This window comes from Canis lupus, chromosome 19, assembly GCF_011100685.1.
Source record: "Canis lupus familiaris isolate Mischka breed German Shepherd chromosome 19, alternate assembly UU_Cfam_GSD_1.0, whole genome shotgun sequence".
Classification (NCBI taxonomy): Eukaryota; Metazoa; Chordata; class Mammalia; order Carnivora; family Canidae; genus Canis; species Canis lupus.
In genome coordinates this window covers 24,614,749-24,634,163 of record NC_049240.1, presented here as the reverse complement: position 1 = coordinate 24,634,163, position 19,415 = coordinate 24,614,749, and the positions used below count along the sequence as shown (strand labels likewise).

The following is a 19,415-nucleotide window of genomic DNA, read 5'->3' as shown; positions in this document are numbered from 1 at the left end:
TTAAAGGACATAACAACTTACCCCTGGCATATATTCCATAAATATGGAAAGTGTTTTTTCCTGGGGATCCCTCAAACAGCCATAATACTGAACAATTCGCTCATGCAGCAAGTTTTTCAACAACTGAATTTCACACTCAAGTGCATTTACTTCCTGAAAGACAGAACTCACTGTTAAGTCTTTATAGCATTGCTAGTTAAAAGGAAAACATTTGAACTTCATGGACCATCGAGGTGATTTCATTCTGAAATTTTTACTTCCCAAGGAATAAACATTTTAAAGTCTCTAAACAGTAACTTTTATAACAGTCCTTGATGGTATACTAAAGCAACCCTAAATTAGATAGGAACATTACGGAGCACTAAAAGAGAAAAAAAAAATCACAGTACAGAGTAAACAAATATATCTAATTATATATGGATTTGTTTTGCAAATAATTTGTATTAAGAAAAAACAAAAATTCTATTGTGTTATATTTAGTAAAAATGCTTTTTATAAATGTGACAAAGTAGCTTGTGCAGTGATTCTTACCTTGCTGGTCTCAGGGCTATCAGGGTCAAACTGAACTTGCTTAACTGCCAATTCTCTTCCTGTATCGACATCATAACAGAGGTAGACCCTGCCAAATGCTCCTTGGCCAAGCAGTTTGCCCAATCTCCAGTTTGTTGGAGCACGAGGTGCTAAAAAAGAATGTTTTCTTAAAATGGAATAGCCAGATGGCACACAAATAGTTACAAACTAAATGAGTAAACTGTATTAATGATATCCTTAACTGAATACACTTGGATATAAGGGAAAATCATAATCATCCAAATTCATAATGATCACCACTTTGTAAATTTTCCAAGAATTCTAAACACAAATAAGGTTCATATATCCCCACATCTTTTTTCCAGTGAGATTATATCTGCTCCCCATTAAAAATGTAAAGCATCTTTCACTGAATCCAAGGTACCACTGATTGTCAGATGCACTATTTTTAATCTTTACTGCAGCAATAATTTTTTGCATTTTTTTCTAATTTCCTTTTTAAAATTTATTTAAATTCAATTTGCCAACATATAGTATAACACCCAGTTGTTTATTGCAGCAATATTTGTAATTAGTTTTCCATCTGCTTACAATGTAGAAAGCTATAAAGAATATCAGTCTCATTCTAACAAGAGAAAATCTTGAAAGCAGCCAGAGGGGAGAATAAAGAATAAATATATACATAAATATATGTACATAAATTTTAAGTAAATGCAGAAGAATAAAGATGAGCATTACATCAGACCTTTCCTCAAAAAGTATACAAAAGCAAACAAAAACAAAAACAAAAAAACAAAACAAACAAACAAAACAATATACAAAAGCCAGAAGATGATAATGGAGCAATAGCTTTAAAGCACTAACAGAAAAAAAAAACAAAAACAAAAAACAAAAACTGCCCAGCATTCTGTACCCAGAAAAAAAAAATCTTTCAGAAATAAAAGGAAAAAAAGGCCTTTTTCAAACAAAAGCTAAAAGAATTCATTACCAGCAGAGTTACATTACAAGAAAGATTAAAAGCAATTCTTTTAAGAATTTGATACCTGAAAGAATCCCAGATCTACATAATCTATAATCTACAAAATCCTGGATCTACAAAATATATATATATATATATATTTTTTTTTTTTTTTCTGCAAAACATTCACTGTGTCAATTTCTATTACTTACAGCGGCTGGGTGGGCTGATGTCCATTACAGTCAAAGTAGGATTGTCTATGTCACTTCCCCTTCTTCTTATTCGACTATCATCATACTCTGGGGTAAAGATACTGCTTCCACTACTAGTGCTTAAAGAGTGATCGGTAGGACTGAAACTCACAGGAGACCGGAAGCTGGTCCCCTGAGTCCTTCTAGCTCTTGGAAAAGTTTTACGACCTACAAAATCAAAACAGAATTACCTTAGGACTTTTATTCATGTTATAATTGAAAGTATTTAAATTTATGACATAAGGTACAGAAGTCTGTCTTGTGACTAGATTTAAGGTTAAGACACTGAAATAGCAATGGTTATTTGATTACATGTTTTAAACTTAAGAGTAATATTTTCTTTTAAAGTTCAAGGGAGGGGATCCCTGGGTGGCTCAGCGGTTTAGTGCCTGCCTTTGGCCCAGGGCGTGATCCTGGAGTCCCGGGATCCAGCCCCGCGTCAGGCTCCCGGCATGAAGCCTGCTTCTCCCTCCTCCTGTGTCTCTGCCTCTCTCTCTCTCTCTTTCTATGTCTATCATAAATAAATAAATCTTTAAAAAAATAATAATAATAAAAAATAAAGTTCAAGGGAATATCCTTTTTAACACTGGATCATGAAGTCAAAAGTGAAAATACAAGGAAGAGGAAAGGTTAAAAAAGCAAAAATGAAGAGTTGATAAAAAAATAGGATCTGAATATAAATTCAAGCAATCTCTTGTTAAAACATGCATACATTCAAAAAAATCATTGTACTCCCTCACTTCTGGATAAGAAGGAGGAAAAAATGTACTTTATTCTCATTTCCAATTATAAGAACAAAAATTGGAAAATTAATAGGTAGCAATTTTTTCCATAAAAGTTTAATGCAAGTATGAATTTCATCATCAAGGAGTAATTTTCTAATTAATATCATTCTTTAATTACACCTTTTCTTTTGAGGGAAAGGTAAGTATTATTAGGTAAGTTGCCCTAACCCTAGGTAACGTAAGTTGCCTTAGGGCAACTTAATAACATCTAATAATAATCTAACCCTAAGATGTAACTACAGTTTTAGTTAGTTAATTCCTTTCGAAAATTGTTTTAAGTAGAAAAGTAAGTGATTTACGAATGAATTTATTTCTACTGGTTTATTTAAGTATGATATTTTTAAATTTTGATTATTTTTGAGATTTTTAACAAGCTGTTCTTGTGGTCTAATTGCCAGAAACTTACCATCATTATAGTCTTGATGGTGATATGAAACATGATACCTTCTTGGGTATGTTCCCCCTTTTCCAAATTTCTCAAAGATAGGGTTATCATAGTCTACTGAGACATAAGAAAGTTATATGTTACAAAAAAGTCAAACATCTCTAATAATAAACACATTTACACATTTTTATTCATTTTTAAAAAAAATTCCCTTCTCCCTCTCAGCAAAGCACTATTTAATGACATATTTAAACATTTAGAATATGGATAGTCTAACCTGAAAATTCCTGATGATTATCTGGATAGCTCTGTGCCCTAGGCATTCGTGATTTTGGATAGCTCTCCCTAAAAATAAAAAAATGTCGTGTTAAATGAGCAAAAAGTATGTAAATACATTTAAAATATCAGTATCTGTATGTATGTGTGGTGGAAATTGTGTGTGTGTGTGTGTGTGTGTGTGTGTGTGTGTGTATGCAATACTAAGAATAAAGGAGGTCTGTCTGAAATGTTAACTGAAAGAAACTTCTTTTCTAACACTTATTTACTGCACAGAGGCAAAAGCCTGGCTTTTAAAAATAACCTATAGGGTATAGCAGTAAAAATGAAAAGTTTGGGAATTACAGATGTTGGCAAATACTGTGTTTCAATTCTAGCTCTACCACTCAACTAGCAGTTGCAACCTTGACATATCACCTTTCTGAGACTATCCATATCTATAAAAACAAGATATTAATTTCCCACTCATCAAGTGTGTGTATATACATAGTGCTCAGGACACTGTCTTTCAAATATTAAGTGCTCAATATATAGCTTTCGCATTACTATTTTCCTGAATTTCTTAAATGTTTCAATTACCTATCTTGACATAGACATGGGCACAAAGGTTTTGTGTGTACAGGTAAATGAAAATTAAATGTGTATTCCTATACAGTATTTGTTATATTTTCAGAATTTGCTTCAAAAAGAAATCCCAGATGAGATCAACTAGGTACACATTTTATGGACTCTGTATGCTACAGGTAAACACTGTCTTTATTGAGACCAGGAAAGAAGAAGCACCTGTAACAAAAAATCCAGTTGCAATTTCATCCAGTTTATATTCCTGAACAGCTATTTCACAAAACGTAAGTATTAAATTTTAAATGACAGCCAACATACTGGGCCACAATTACCAAGAAAAATAAGTTATCTATAAGTTAGTGCTAAAATGAACATAATCCTGAACAGGTGAAACAACTCAAGAAACCTCCAAAACTAAATGCATTTTTTTAAAAAGATTTTATTTATTTTTCATGAGAGACACTGAAAGGCAGAGATATAGGCAAAGGCAGAAGCAGGCTCCCTGTGGGGAGACTGCTGTGGGACTGAATCCCAGGACCCAGGGATCATAATCTGAGCCAAAGGCAGACACTCAACCACTGAGCCACCCAGGTGCCCCTAAATGTATTTTTTTTTTAATTTTATCTATTTGAGAGAGAAAGAGAACATGCACGCGCGCGTGCATGCACACACACACACACACACACACACGTCTGCAGGTGGTGGGGTAGGGCAGGGGTAGGGCAGGTAGGGAGAGGGAGTCCAAGCTGACTTCCCTCTGAGCACGGAGCCTGACATTGAGGTCAATCTCACAACCCTGACATCAGATCTGAGCTGAAATCAGAGTTAGAAGCTCAACCAACTGCACCACTCAGGCACCCCACCAACAGAGTTTTAAAAGTAAATACACATAAATTCTAAGTTTGCATTTAGCTTCAAACACACAATTTTGGTAAACAGAAATACTCATTATAATCAGATATCATTTTACCTGATAAAGATACTGAGCTCCAAGAGGTTAAGGGATTTGTCCAAACTGTGAAAAAATTCATTTGCCCTAAGTAATGAGTATCAATTACACTCTTCTAACATAATATATATACATGCATTTATGCACATATACTAAAAAATAAAAACTATAATCAATATTACCCATCCAAAGGACTATCAAGTGATGGACAACTTCCTGAGCCAGAATTTTCAGGGCTGCTTAAAGACAATGGATCCAGCATCTAGAAAAACAAAGAGTTCCTCCATGATTCAATGTGATATAACAAGCAGTTACTGGGTTTTTTTAAATAGCTTTATTGAGATATAATTCATATAACATAAAATTCACCCATTTAAAGTGTACAATTTAGTGGTTTACAGTATATTGAGAGTTGTGGAACCCTTACCACTATCTGAGAACACTTTCAGTACCCAAAAGAAGACCCCATATCCAATAGCAGTCACCTCCTCCCAGAGTTATTCATTTTTTAATGTTTTAAATGTAGTGGTCCCTTTTGTAGGTAGGCTATGACTTCAAAATCTCCTAAGAGAAAAATATTTTCTCTATGGACTATTAGCTAAATAATTAAAAGCTAAAAGATTTCACATAGTTTTGCTTACTGAACACTGAACAACAGCCCCACTCAAACTGAGAATGACACCATGACTACCATATTGCTAAAACATTTAAAGATATTTTACAAAGTAGACAAACCTAAGCTTCACATAGTTAAATATCTGCAGTTTTATTGTATCTTTCTAATGTTAATTAAAAATCTGAATGTTAATCCCATGATTACAAACAAATGCATTTAATGAGCAAAATAAGAAAACCAGCCTTATTCCAGCTTTGTTTCTACATGAATACACAGAGGCACATGTAAGTGAGTTAGCATTTTCCTATGTTTTTTACTATTCTGTTCACTTAAGAAGGAAGATACGGACAGGATGGGAGGAAGAGGACACACGGGGACACGGACACACACACACACACACACACACACACACAAGACACCAGACAAACCACACAAATCCTATGACATCCTTTTAAATGAAATGAAAAATGACATCCAACTTTTGCTTACTTGGTCCATGCTCTCTGGAATGAACTCTCCTTCACTGTTGATACTGGTGAATGACCCATTCCGGGCAACTTGGTGTAATTCATCTGGAATGTATCCCGGGGGAGGGGAGCTTCTATCTCTACTAGTGGGACCTCAAAGGAAAAAAAATTATACAATTTTATAAATATCATTTGGGAACTAATTTTTGTTTCAATTAAATATATACACAGGATTTCTGGACCATAATACCAATAATTTCAGCTATTGAAATCCAGTTTTTATTAAAAGTTATCAGAACATTCATTTCTAAAAAAAAAAAAAAAAGAACATTCATTTCTATAAATCTTCAAATGTATTTATACCTTTCTAAACTCCCAACCCTACTATAATTATTAACTTCACTGCAATATTTATTTATACTTACTAGGTAGTATGTTCCTCTAACTGCTGACAATGGCATTATGGGGCTGATACTATAATAAAGATTTTTAGATGCCACCACTTCTGAACTTCCAAGGGTCACTTTTACTTAGATATGTTACCCTTTAACAGAACATATGGAAGGCATCATAATGTAGTGGAAAGAATGTGGACTTTAGACCTGTTTAAATCTCAGTTCTAGTTATTTACCAACTGTATGTCTTTGGTTAAGTTACCCAATCCCCACAAACCCATTTCCTCATCTGTCAACATAAGACTAAACCCCTTCTCTTGTAGAGAACAAGCTTATGGTTGCCAGTGGGGAGGTGGATGTGGGGATGGATGAAACAGGTAAGGGGAATTAAGAGTACACTTATCTTGATGACTACCGAGAAATGTACAGAATTACTGAATCACTAAATTGTACACCTGAATCTAACATAACACTGTATGTTAATTATACTTGAATTTAAAAAATAGATTTAAAAATACATAAAGCCAGCACTCAGGGTAAACAAAGACTAAATCCTTCCTTTCCAAGGGCACTGTGATAGTAAAATTGTTCATACTGAACATATGCTATGACCATTTGGCTCCATCATGCTCTTTCCATTCCCTCTCCTTAACCTTTAGAAACCTAAAGTGAGATTACTGCTTAAATCACTTTTAAAAGGTCATATTAGAGTGTTTCCAAATTGGAATTCTGAATTTTATTCTTAGGTACTTTAAAATTAGATTTTATGACAAGCCAGATTCCTGGCATTTAAATTTCTTTACAGTTCAAAAAATCTAATATAGTTCATCTAACTAATCCCATTGTTTCTTATGAAACAATAATCCACTGTATTTTTAACCTGGCTTTATAGAAATAATGTTATGTTTATTAACACAGGTCTCTCCTTTTCTCTCAATATTTTGAAATTAAACAATTTTAAAAAAAGACATGGGGAAGTTATGTGAGCATTTAAGTTTGGGTCAGATTTAAAGCAAAAAGGCAAAAAAAAAACAAAAACAAAAACAAAAAACAAAATAAAGCAAAAAGGCTCTGCTTATAAAAAAGAAGTTGCTATAGGTATATGCCAGCATTTGTTAGTGGGGAGATAGGGAAAAAGAGAACAAAATAATTACCAAGAGATATGCACAGAAAAGATCAACTTTCTACTTGACTCTGAAATAATTAAGAACTCAGCTTCAGGCCAGGGGTTTACTTAAGCTTTGTAACAGCTATAATCACACTGTCCTAAGCATTTTCATTCCTTCCATATACCCTTCTTTATAAAAGAAGATCAATATACTCATTACTAAAAGGAGATAGGGAAGAAAAACTGCTATAAAGTTTCTTCAAAATCTGTTTACTTGATAACACATTTTTCTTTTATTTTAACTAAAGTCTAGTTGACACACAATGTTGTAACAGTTGCAGGTATACAACATAGTGATCTGACAATTCTAATGCTCACCACTGTTAAGTGTAATTGGCATCATCATATGTTATTACAATATTACTGACTATATTCCCTACACTGTGCTTTTCATCTCTGTGCCTTATTATTTTATAACTGGAAGTTTGTGCCTCTTAATCCCCTTCACTTATTTTGTCCAAACCCCCAATCCCCTGACAACCACCAATTTGTTCTCTGTATCTTTCTGGTTTTTGGCTTGTTTATTCATTTGTTTTGTTTTTCAGATTCTACATATAAGTGAAATTGTATGGCATCTGTCTTTGTCTGACTTATTTCACTTAGCATAATACCTTCTAGGTCCACCCGTGTTGCCGCAAACGGAATGATCTTATTCTTTTTTATGGCTCAGTAATATAGCATTGTGTATATATTCCACATCTTCTTTATTCATTTATCCACAGACACTTATGTTGCATCATACCTTGGCTATTGCAAATAATGCTATAACAAACATAAAGATGTATTTATCTTTTCAAATTAGCTTTTCTTTGAATTTCTTCATATTTCATTTTCTTTACCAAAAGACACAAGATGCTCAACATCATTCCTCATCAGGAAAATGTAAATCAAACCACGATGAGATATCATCTCCTACCTATCAGAATGGATAAATCAACAGCACAAGAAACAATAGCTGGAGAAAAAGGATGTAGAGAAAAAAGAACCTTCACGGGACAGTTGGATGCTCAGCGGTTGAGCGTCTGCCTTTGGCTCAGGGCGTGATCCTGGAGTCCCAGAATCAAGTCCTGCATCAGGCTTACTGAATGGAGCCTGCTTCTTCCTCTTCCTCTGTGTGTGTGTGTGTGTGTGTGTGTGTGTGTGTCTCATGAATGAATGAATGAATGAATGAATGAATAAATAAATAAATAAATAATCTTTTAAAAAAAAGATAAAGAACCTTCATGAACAGTTGGTGGCAATGTAAATTGGTGTAACCACTGTGGAAAACAGTATGGAGGTTCCTCAAAAAATCAGAAATTGAACTACCATATGACCACATAATTCCACTACTGAGTATTTATACCCAAAGATAACCCATTTTTCTTAACTTTTGTTGGTAACAGGTATGCCAATGCTACTGGTTGAGACCTCCACACCACAGCCTACACTCCTATTAAAATAATAAAAAGATAATAATAAAGAAAATAATTAAAAAGATAACTGTCAATAAATATGGAAAAAAGATGATGGGTCATATCTATCAAAGCCATTCCAAGTGTAAAGTGCCAATAAAAGACCAACAGTTTTCTACTACATTACAATTTCTAGTTTCTTCTTATGCTAGCACTGAACTCAACCTGGAATATTTGCTAGCAGGACAAGAGTGAGGTATTCAGTATAGTTTTAATTCAAAATGAATTTAAAATGTCAGTTTAACTAATGCATTCGGCTTGTTCTAATGCAGCTACAGTGAACTGACAATTTTTTACTTTAAAATGATAGATACTAGGGCAGCCTGGGTGGCTCAGCAGTTTAGCGTCGCCTTCAGCTCAGGGCATGATCCTGGGAACCTGGGATCGAGTCCCACATCAGGCTCCTTGCATGGAGCCTGCTTCTCCCTCTGCCTGTGTCTCTGCCTCTCTCTCTGTCCCGCATGAATGGATAAATAAAACCTTAAAAAAAAATGATAGATACTATAACATGATGAGGCAATGAAGAAAGAAGTGTATGTTTATTTTTTTTAAAGATTTTATTTATTTATTCATGAGAGACAGAGAGAGGGGGTGGAGGGAGAGGCAGAGACATAGGCAGAGAGAGAAGCAGGCTCCATGCAGGAAGTCCGATGTGAGACTCGATCCCAGGACTCCAGGATGGTGCCCTGAGCCAAAAGCAGACGCTCAACCACTGAACCACCCAGGCATCCCAGAAATGTTGTTTAATAACAGTCATGTTTTCTAGTTTGAAAAGCAAAATGTTCTTTAAAAGTATTCTTTCAATTTATTATCACAAGAATCCCACAATTTAAAGATAAGAACAAAGTTACTAGTCTCAAGTTAGAGAGCTGGAATTTGAATTCAGGTCTCCCTAATGTTCTTTCACCAAAATTCTAAACTATACTAAAATATATCTGAATGAAGATAAGCAATTTCTATTTTACTCGTATATCTCTGCTGCTCACATTTCCAGCATTTCTGAAACCAAAAGTAACACCTATGTAAGATATACACTTAGAAGGATGTAGTCATAAAATAGCTTCTTATGAGGGCCAAAACAGAAGATGAAGAACAGATTTGGGGGTGGGGGGGTCCAACACACCAATTTAATCTTTTCTTTTGTTATTAAACAATCCTCTTTTATTCCAGTCTTAGATTCCCAACCATATCTCTTATTTTGCCCCTTCTGCTTCCTGCCCACTCCAGTCATGTTTCACTTCCTCTTCTACTTTTCCTTTTCAAATTCATCCCTCACATGTGTTTTCATGCTGTCTTTAACAATTCCCTTCATTGACTTATCTGTTAAAAAACATTTATACCAGCTATAAAAGCAATGTAATGCTTTTGTCATATAAAAATGCAGATTATCAATGTTTTACACTAACTGAAGAAGATCCACAGAACTGGGGAGTCAGAGCACCTCTGCCTTGCCCATACCTCTCTATTAGGCCTCCTTAAAAACAGTACAAAAGATCCATGGTTTCTTTGTACTACAAGCTTAATTTTAACAATCTCTTATTAATGATGAATACTGACTACTAATAAAGCAATAATCTGGAAACTCTTAATTTATTTTGATAGTACTACAATAACTAAAACTTAGAGAAAGGCTTATGAACTCAGTCCATCCAATTTAGTTTTAGCATATGAGAATTACTTCTTTTATTTCCGTCCCTTTAGTTTATTTGTACAATTAAAACCTCTTTGAGGTTTTACTTAAATTTGTTAAATATTACAATACCTTAGGTACATAAAGAAACCAAATATTTAAGTTGGAGATTGTCAATCTTGTAACACTTGACAAAACTTTTCAAAGGACCTCAGAAACTAGAACAGAGTGAGAAAAATTAGAGTAGAGGTAGACTGCTCTTTATGATGGTTATGTTTAGGTGTTACCCTACGTTAAAGGATTGAGAAGAAAATAAATTTCCCATTTATGGTTCAGACACTAGCATTCTTACCTATTATAGAAAGTCGCTTTTTCCTCTCTGCTCCAAATACTGTGTTATCCAAATCTTCTAGTGATGGTAATGGTTCTAAGTTAGTAGCCTACAAAGGAAAAAGAATGATTAATGCTATTCTTCCCCTTGGGGCTTCAAAAGGAATCCTTTTTCCTACCAAATACAACCTAGATATTCTATATTGTTTGTAGGTCTTATCAAATCTACTTTTTGAAATTTTAATTCCAGTACAGTTCTTCCCCAAGTTCTCAGTATTTCTATTATTTTCATATGTATAGTACATTATACTTATTTATAATTTTGGCTACATAGTTTTGAGGACAAGTATATTAAGCTAGCAATCCGATATGTAAGTTTACATTTCATTATACTGAAAAATATCAATGATTATAGAATGTAACTATGTTTCATATACTGACTTAGTATATATAGGCTATAATCCTAATAAATTATAAAATTATAAAAATAAATTAATCATAATAAAATTATAATTCTATAATCCTTGCTGAAAGAAATCTCAATTCATACCTGTGTACTTCCATTTATCACAAGTAATATCTTGAGGCTCTTCATATGAATACTACGATCCAGCAATTCCACAGCTTTGTCCAAGTCATCTTGGGTAGTTAATGGAATTACCAACTAAACAAAAATGAACACAGTGAATTATTTAACCATCTCACCAGATCAAGTCCTTGCAGGAACATCTCTATTACTATGGAATTACAAATTTCAAAATACTCTGGCTCTTTGATTTGTCATTGTAATGAAATTCTGAATGAATACGTGTATCTAGATCATTTCACTCTTCCAATCCTACTACCACTAAAATTATAGACCGGATACAGACAAAAACATTTTTGCTTTATTAATTAAATTCTTCTAGAAAACACATTTAAAGATTAATCTTCTAGGATACTCCCATAATGATGCAAAGTGTAGTAGAGTATCTTCATCCCAAAACAGCATTAAGGCACACACAAAAACTATATAAAATAAAGGTATCTTTCATCTGCATTCATGAAACTCACATTTTTCTCCACAGTAATTATGGATCTGCATTCTCAACTAATGTGCTTACCAACACCCCAAATACAATGAACATCTGTAGCAGCTGCCATGGAGGGGGCCACTAGCAGTGTACCTGCAATCTACAGTCCACATGGGGCTCCCATCTCTGACTCTGTGACTTGACTGCTACACTCTAAACAAACTAAATGGGTCAGCCATCCAAAGTAAATGCTAAATGTGGATATATGTTTTCACTAGTTCTCTCATGGATCAGACGTTATAAAGGACAAAAGCAGGGATGCCTGGGTGGCTCAGTGGGTTAAGCAGCTGACTCCTGATTTCTTTTTTTTTTTTTTTTTAATTATATATTTATTTATGATAGTCACACAGAGAGAGCGAGAGAGGCAGAGACACAGGCAGAGGGAGAAGCAGGCTCCATGCACCGGGAGCCCGACGTGGGATTCGATCCCGGGTCTCCAGGATCGCGCCCTGGGCCAAAGGCAGGCGCCAAACCGCTGCGCCACCCAGGGATCCCTGACTCCTGATTTCGACTCAGGTAATGATCTCAGGGTCCTGGGATTGAGCCCTGCGTCAGGTTCCACACTCGGTAGGGAGTCTGCCTGACGCTTCTCTTTCCCTCTCTCCCTCCGCCACCACACCCACTCAGGTGTGTGCATACTTGCTCTCTAAAATAATTTTTTGAAATAAATAAAGGACAAAAGCAGCTAAGAAGTCTATGAGAAAGCATGACCTACACAACTTAAGAAAATCAAAACTTTTTTAAATGTAAACTTAGTAGCTAAAGACAACTGTCAATAATCTTCACTATGTATTCCAACTCATTGAAGGATGGACAGAATAAAAACAAATGAACAGATTCCATACCTATTACCCTGCTCTAATTAAATAGTATAGAAGCCTTCAAATGTAAATACCTAGTTAGTTTGGGGTTCTCTACAGTATAAATTCCTTGAGGACAATGACACTAATAGTTGACACAGAGCATGGCAAAGAGCAAACGCTTGGTAAGTACCGTTTAATGGATATCATAAGATTAAAAACTTCATCTGTAACTAAACCCACTAAGCTGCCATGGTTGCATTCTCTGCAGATTTCTTTTTGGAAAACAGTCCTTGTTTTAACAAAGGCTACCAAACACAAAAAATGTGGATTCTGGACTAATGTGAATTCTATCCTGAAATCCATTTAAATTCACTTACTGTGTATTATACACTTACTGTGTATTAAATTCACTTACTGTGACATTATACTGTGACGTTATACTGATTTCTTTTTGTAGCTATTTTTGTTGTTTTGTACTATTCTGACTTACCTACTAACCAGGCCTTTTTTTCCCTTCTATGGGAATACTTTTTCTTTTTTTTTTTTTTTTTTAAGATTTTAAGATTTTGGGGATCCCTGGGTGGCGCAGCGGGTTGGCGCCTGCCTTTGGCCCAGGGCGCGATCCTGGAGACCCGGGATCGAATCCCACATCGGGCTCCCGGTGCATGGAGCCTGCTTCTCCCTCTGCCTGTGTCTCTGCCTCTCTCTCTCTCTGTAACTATCGTAAATAAATAAAAATTAAAAAAAAAAAAAAAGTTCTTAAAAAAAAAAAAGATTTTAAGATTTTATTTATTCATAAGAGACAAAGAGAGAGAAAGAGAGAGACAGAGACACAGGCAGAGGGAGAAGCAGGCTCCGTGCAGTGAGCCCGACGTGGGACTTGATCTCCAGGATCACACCCTGGGCGGAAGGCGGCTCTAAACCACTGAGCCACCTGGGCTGCTCGAGAATTTTTTTCTAATAAAAAAAAAGAGTATTAACTGTTTGGTATCACAGAATAAGCATAAAGGAAAAAAATATCGTTTCATTTTCCTTTTAATTATGAACCATATTAGTACATCTTGTTATTTTTAATATTCTTTTAAATTGTATTTTAAGTACTAGAAAACATTTTAAGGCACTGATTATTTTTTTTCCAGTTTTTCCCTTGAAGAGAAAACCAGTTACTTCACACATTTATTAATAATTGGATTGTTTACTTCTCCAAGATACTATTGCTTTTGGGAAGGAAAAGACACTAGTTTAAATCACAGTAACAAAATATTAACATTAGTGATTCCGTTCTTCCTGAGTTTGCTAATGTGAAATCTGGACATTCTGGAGGAGGATGTAGATTGGTAGCTTGGATTACTGCCTACAGTTTTGATGTGATCCCTTGTATGTTCTAATGTTACCTATTATCAATTTTAACAATGAGGACTAAGAGTCCAGAACAAGTCTCAGCTTGTCTAAATTACGTTAAATAAATCACACAATATTTTCCTGCTTAATGAATTCATTTCAGCCTCGTTCATGAAATCTACTTCCTTCTGCCTTAATATTGATGCATTAGTTGTTAGTTGATATAAATCCTTTCTGGAAACTAAAAACTGAGTCCAAAAACCCATTAAATAGAACCTAAATTTGAGAGAAATGACTTATTTGTGTGACTTTACACAATGAAATATAATAGTCCATAAAAAGATTTTCCTCCTCTAATCATCTAAAATGAGAAAGATCTTAGAAAATTCACTTACCTTGCCTGAACATCCTCACAACCATCCCCCATGACAACACACACACATACTTGACACTATTAGATAAAGAGGAGCCCAATTACCAAACCTAACCAATCCCAGCTTAAATTTCCTCATTGTTTCAATTCTGGAAAACTTTAACAAACTTTATACAAAGTTTAAAGAATAATGGTTCTCTTAGAACACAGGGATTTATACTATGCTGGAAAAAAAATATAGAATTGGGTAATAACATAAATGAGTTTTGCTTGTCACAGGTCCACAAAACTAATAGACTTTATAAGCTTTTTCCCAGTACCCACACTGTGGAAGGGCATGCATTGGGTTTGTCATGGTTAACTCACAGAATCTTTAACTTGCAAGCAATTTTAAACAACATAATCTTACCCTAATGTCTCTTCTACCACATTCCTGCCAAGATGCCACCCATACATAATGGCAGAACCACTCACCAGAAATCCTTCAGAAAGCATGAGAAAAAGAAACTGAAAATGGAGAAACTTTCCAATTTTTAGAAAATGGGAGAAGGTCCTGAAACTACAGATCAGTTAGCTTGATGTCAATCCTCAAGAAAACTCTAGAAAAAATTATATAAACAAAATGGGAGACCTCAGAAAAGAAAAGGCAATTCTAGGAGCTAGAACATATACAACATGAACAAGTTATGTCAAGCTAGCCTCATTTTTCTTGATAGACCTACTAGACTGGTAATCAAGTCAATATTGTAGTCTTAATGTATTTTGGCATTTTAAAGTTTTCCATCATATAATTTTAGACCAAACAAAAACAAAGATATACCTGGTTCCCCTAAAATCATACCATGAAATAAAGAATCAAATTCAAGCCTGTTTATACAGGAAAAGGTTCAACAAAACACTGGTAGGGGAATGGGGAAGACAGGGGAGAAGGCCCATAAAGAGTGTGTTATCCAGCAAGTTACTACTATGGTTAGTGGAACCAATCCATCCCCACTTCCCATCCCATCCTTGAGTCTCATTCCCATCACGCCCCTGGCACCCCCACCTGTACTTGAGCATAGGTCCTACAACTGTACCTCTGAAAAGCCCTCAGAGCCTAAGGCGCTGGCAGCTGGAAATCAGGCCAGCACAACAGAAATAGTAAGTGCCAATACAATAGGGCCAGGCAACAAGACGTGTTCATGGCTAATTGAAAACCCAAAAAGTATTGAAAAAATAAATAATGTTAATGAAAAAATAAAATGTTAAGGTATTACTATAGTATGATACTCATCACTTTGTTCGGGGATAATATTTGTTTGGATATAGATTTTTACTTTATCAAAATATTTTCTGCTTTCAGCTGTAAGTGGTTTCTCTAGACAAACTACATTTACATATTTTTTACTTTAAATTAGTAATAATTCATTTGAAAATCTAGTATTTGAAAATATTTTATTTGCACAATTCTTTAACATTTGCAAAGCACTTTCACGTTTTCTCCAGTTAATTTCTAGTAAGCTCTCTACCTTTCTTCATTCCCATTAGCATTTTTTTCTATTCCTAAACATATTAGTCTTTTCGTCTTAGGATCTCTGTAGGCACTGTTCTCAGCTGCTCTCTCTACTAGCAATGTTCTTCTCCTCAAACCTTTTGCAAGTCTGACTACTTTAAGTCTCAGTAATGAAATAATGAAATATTACAACCTCAGTTCTTCCTTAGTATTATCTAAATCTGTTTAGACACCTACTGTCTTGCCTTTATTCTTCTTAATGATATTTTATGCATGTCCTTAAAAGAACTTCATATATTTGAACTCATCATTTAATTGCCTGCTTCTACCGTAAGTCTATAAACTTCTTGTAGGGTGCAACTCATAAATCACAGCATTATGCCTGGCAAATTCAACAAGTATTTCTGAGTATTTGAAAACAAGAACAAATTAACTGATCACTAAATTGTCCCTGAAAATTTCAAAATTCAAGATCTTGAGATCTCATAGGATCTGAAAGAAACCTCAGAGATTATCTCATTCAATCTGAATTTTGCAGAAAGTTCAAAAGAGGATTTTCCAGAACACAGAGCTCCTCATTGCCAGAGCAAGCCCTTAAATTTACACGTACTGACTCACAAACATAAACATAATGATCTAATCAGGTCCTAACCAACACAAAAATTTCTTTAAAGTTTTAACTAAACTATCTACCAAAGCTCTGTTGTCTCTACAGCCAAGTGTAGAGTATAAGAAAAAAAGATAGTTCATCAAAAAGTACAGAGTTATAAGAAAACATAAATAAGCAGCAAGTTTTTTAAAAAAGATTTCATTTATTTATTGAGAGAGAGACAGAGAGAGCGTATACCACACGCGTTCACACACGTGGCAAGTGGGGAGAGGAGCAGAGGCAGAGGGTGAGGGAAAGAATCTCCAGCAGATTCCCCATCCAGCGGGGAGTCTGACTCAGTGCTCAATCTCACAAGCCTGAGGTGACCACCTGAGCCAAAATCAAGAATTGGACACTTAACTGACTGAGCCACCCAGGTGCCCCAGCAGCAAACTTCTAAGTAATACATATATTTCCTCCTTCGATATATTCTTATTCAATTATTTGCATAGTAGCACCTATAAATACTTTCCACAATGGAAAAAATACATTTCACTTAAATTTACAGCTTTACTTGTACTATTTTATTTCTCTAACATACCACATCCTTATTAATCCCTAAATAAACATTCCTAAAATAATCTCTTAAATGAACATAATACTTTCCAAAATAACAGCTACTGAAAATTAAATTGTATGTTTACCTCATTATTGGTATAATGGAGATCCATAGACTGTCCAAAGGCAATTTTAGCCTTAGATCTCAGATCTTCCAGTTTAACTGGTCTGGAGAACTGAAGGATTCTGCATAAACAGAATTTAAAGAGAATTAATTTTCCTAGACATAGTTAAATAAGATAACATACTTGTAACAGTTATCTCTTGGATAGAGAAACACAAAATTAGGTCTGAAACTATTAAATGAATATTAAAAAGCAATTGTAAAATGATCATTGAAGAAAGTGATTAAAACTAAAGTTTAGTTAAGTATAAACTAACTTAAGTATAAACTAAGTATAAACTAACATAAGTATATCACCTATGTGATACCTATATAACGGAATGCAATGAAACTGTTAAAAAGAATAAAGTTCCTCTTTGTGGGTTTAAATTTTGATTTCTGTACCCTTATCAACTCAACATTTTTGAGCACCTACATGTAAAGATATTCCCCAAATAAATATTTTTTTAATTAAAAATTTGCAATTCTAGTATTTTCTTCCTATGCTACGAAGGATTAGCCTATGTCTCCCTGGGGAGCACACACCTAAGCTTGGAGATTACTAAACTGTAAACTTTGTAAGGGGGAGGGACCATGTCTGTTTTGCTCACGTTATTCCTTCAAGGCCTGGTACTTACAGTACTTAATAAATACTGCTCAGTGAATGGAAAAGAACTGAAGAAATATCCATAAAAGAACAATAAGTAGGGTAAAAGTAGATTGAACACTGGATGGTATATATGGTATACCCCATTTTTTACAGACATCTCTATGTAAAACAGTTTTACATCTTTAGGTTATATGACTTATGAGCCTTTTTAAAGTCCTTAAAATAGATAGCTCTTTCATTAAATGAATGTAATTAGACACTAATAACAGAAATGAAATCCCACCTTCAACTCCTATTAGGCCTTGTTAGCAATTTTGTTGTCAACCACCACCACCACCACCACCACCCTTCACCACTGCACTAAGATACAGATACCCAGTGGAAGGTTAGACTTATCCCTATGCTAATTAATTTATAGCCACCATTCCAACTTATCTTCCTCAGTGTTACTAAGTAAATACATGTCATATGATTGAGGTCTATTGAATCAAAATTATGAATGTTAATTCCACATACATAAGTTCTATATAAAATCTGAAAAAAAAATCTGAAGGGATGATATAATTATAATATGGAGAAATATATTTACTTTCCCCTGAGTAAAAATAACAGGAAATGATAATATTTAAAGGCTGCATTATGCAATGACCTTTTTACTTCCCAAAATAAAAACATTAATTGCTCCTAATGTTTAGCCTAAATTTTGAGATTCTATTTTAAATATATGTTATACATTATGAAGCACTATTCTATTCCATTCTCAATTTGTAAGCCATGAACCTCCACTAAAGTCCACAAAAAGCCTCTAATGGCTTTAATTATGATTCATTTGATTAAATCAAGAAACTGATATGTAATATTTCTTTCCTTACCTTTTTTCCCCTCTATGTTCAAATTTGACTCGAACATCATTCTGTAAGAAAATGATAAATCATTTCAGAGATCAGATAAAATTTCTAGAATTTCTAGGTCTTTTTTTTCTTAGTCACTCTTTTTTTTTTTTCCTTAGTCACTGATTAAAGATAGTGTGGAAGGAAAGGAGACTTCATTTTCAGTGTGAACTCCAATCAACTGATAGTGTCTGCCAAAGAGCTGATATGAGAATTGTGTTGCTAAACCTGAGCTGAAAGCAAAGAGCACCAAGATCTCTCAGTGTTAGCACCATGGGTATGTGATACTTGCTAATCCTATTAGAGGGAAATGTAGAATATTATATTCCCACTTTCTGTGTTGATCATCCCAAACTTTATAAAAATCAAAATGACGCTCATTTGCAAATAGACTATTTTTAAATAAAAACAATTTGCTTATCCTATTTTTTATTTTTTTTTTTATGATAGTCACAGAAAGAGAGAGAGAGAGAGAGAGAGAGGCAGAGACATAGGCAGAGGGAGAAGCAGGCTCCATGCACCCGGAGCCCGACGTGGGATTCGATCCCGGGTCTCCAGGATCGTGCCCTGGGCCAAAGGCAGGCGCCAAACCGCTGCGCCACCCAGGGATCCCCACAATTTGCTTATCTTAAGTGCTTTAAGAATGGATGAAATATCAGCATTAGAGAGCAGCTACCACATTAAATGAAACTCTACCATTTTTAAAAATGCCCATCTGTTTGGAAAAATGTATGACAAACAACAAAATATCTGACTCAAAAGCT

The 19,415-nt window shown here is 34.6% G+C and overlaps 1 protein-coding gene across 3 annotated transcripts in view; it reads right to left on the bottom strand.

Moving 5' to 3' along the window:
* The window catches only part of MAP3K2 (mitogen-activated protein kinase kinase kinase 2), a 93,306-nt gene that overhangs the window by 26,311 nt on the left and 47,580 nt on the right, over positions 1-19,415 (bottom strand). For 2 of the 3 annotated variants that reach the window (XM_038564859.1, XM_038564858.1), the window contains exons 4-14: positions 18,634-18,674; positions 17,135-17,234; positions 11,310-11,423; positions 10,782-10,869; positions 5,805-5,935; positions 4,882-4,961; positions 3,188-3,255; positions 2,932-3,027; positions 1,702-1,908; positions 532-680; positions 22-153 (exon numbers count right to left, since the gene is read on the bottom strand). In XM_038564859.1, coding sequence (XP_038420787.1) covers positions 22-153; positions 532-680; positions 1,702-1,908; positions 2,932-3,027; positions 3,188-3,255; positions 4,882-4,961; positions 5,805-5,935; positions 10,782-10,869; positions 11,310-11,423; positions 17,135-17,234; positions 18,634-18,674 — 1,206 coding nt within the window. The remainder of the gene's footprint in view (positions 1-21; positions 154-531; positions 681-1,701; positions 1,909-2,931; positions 3,028-3,187; positions 3,256-4,881; positions 4,962-5,804; positions 5,936-10,781; positions 10,870-11,309; positions 11,424-17,134; positions 17,235-18,633; positions 18,675-19,415) is intronic. The other variant, XM_038564860.1, reaches the window with a different exon arrangement.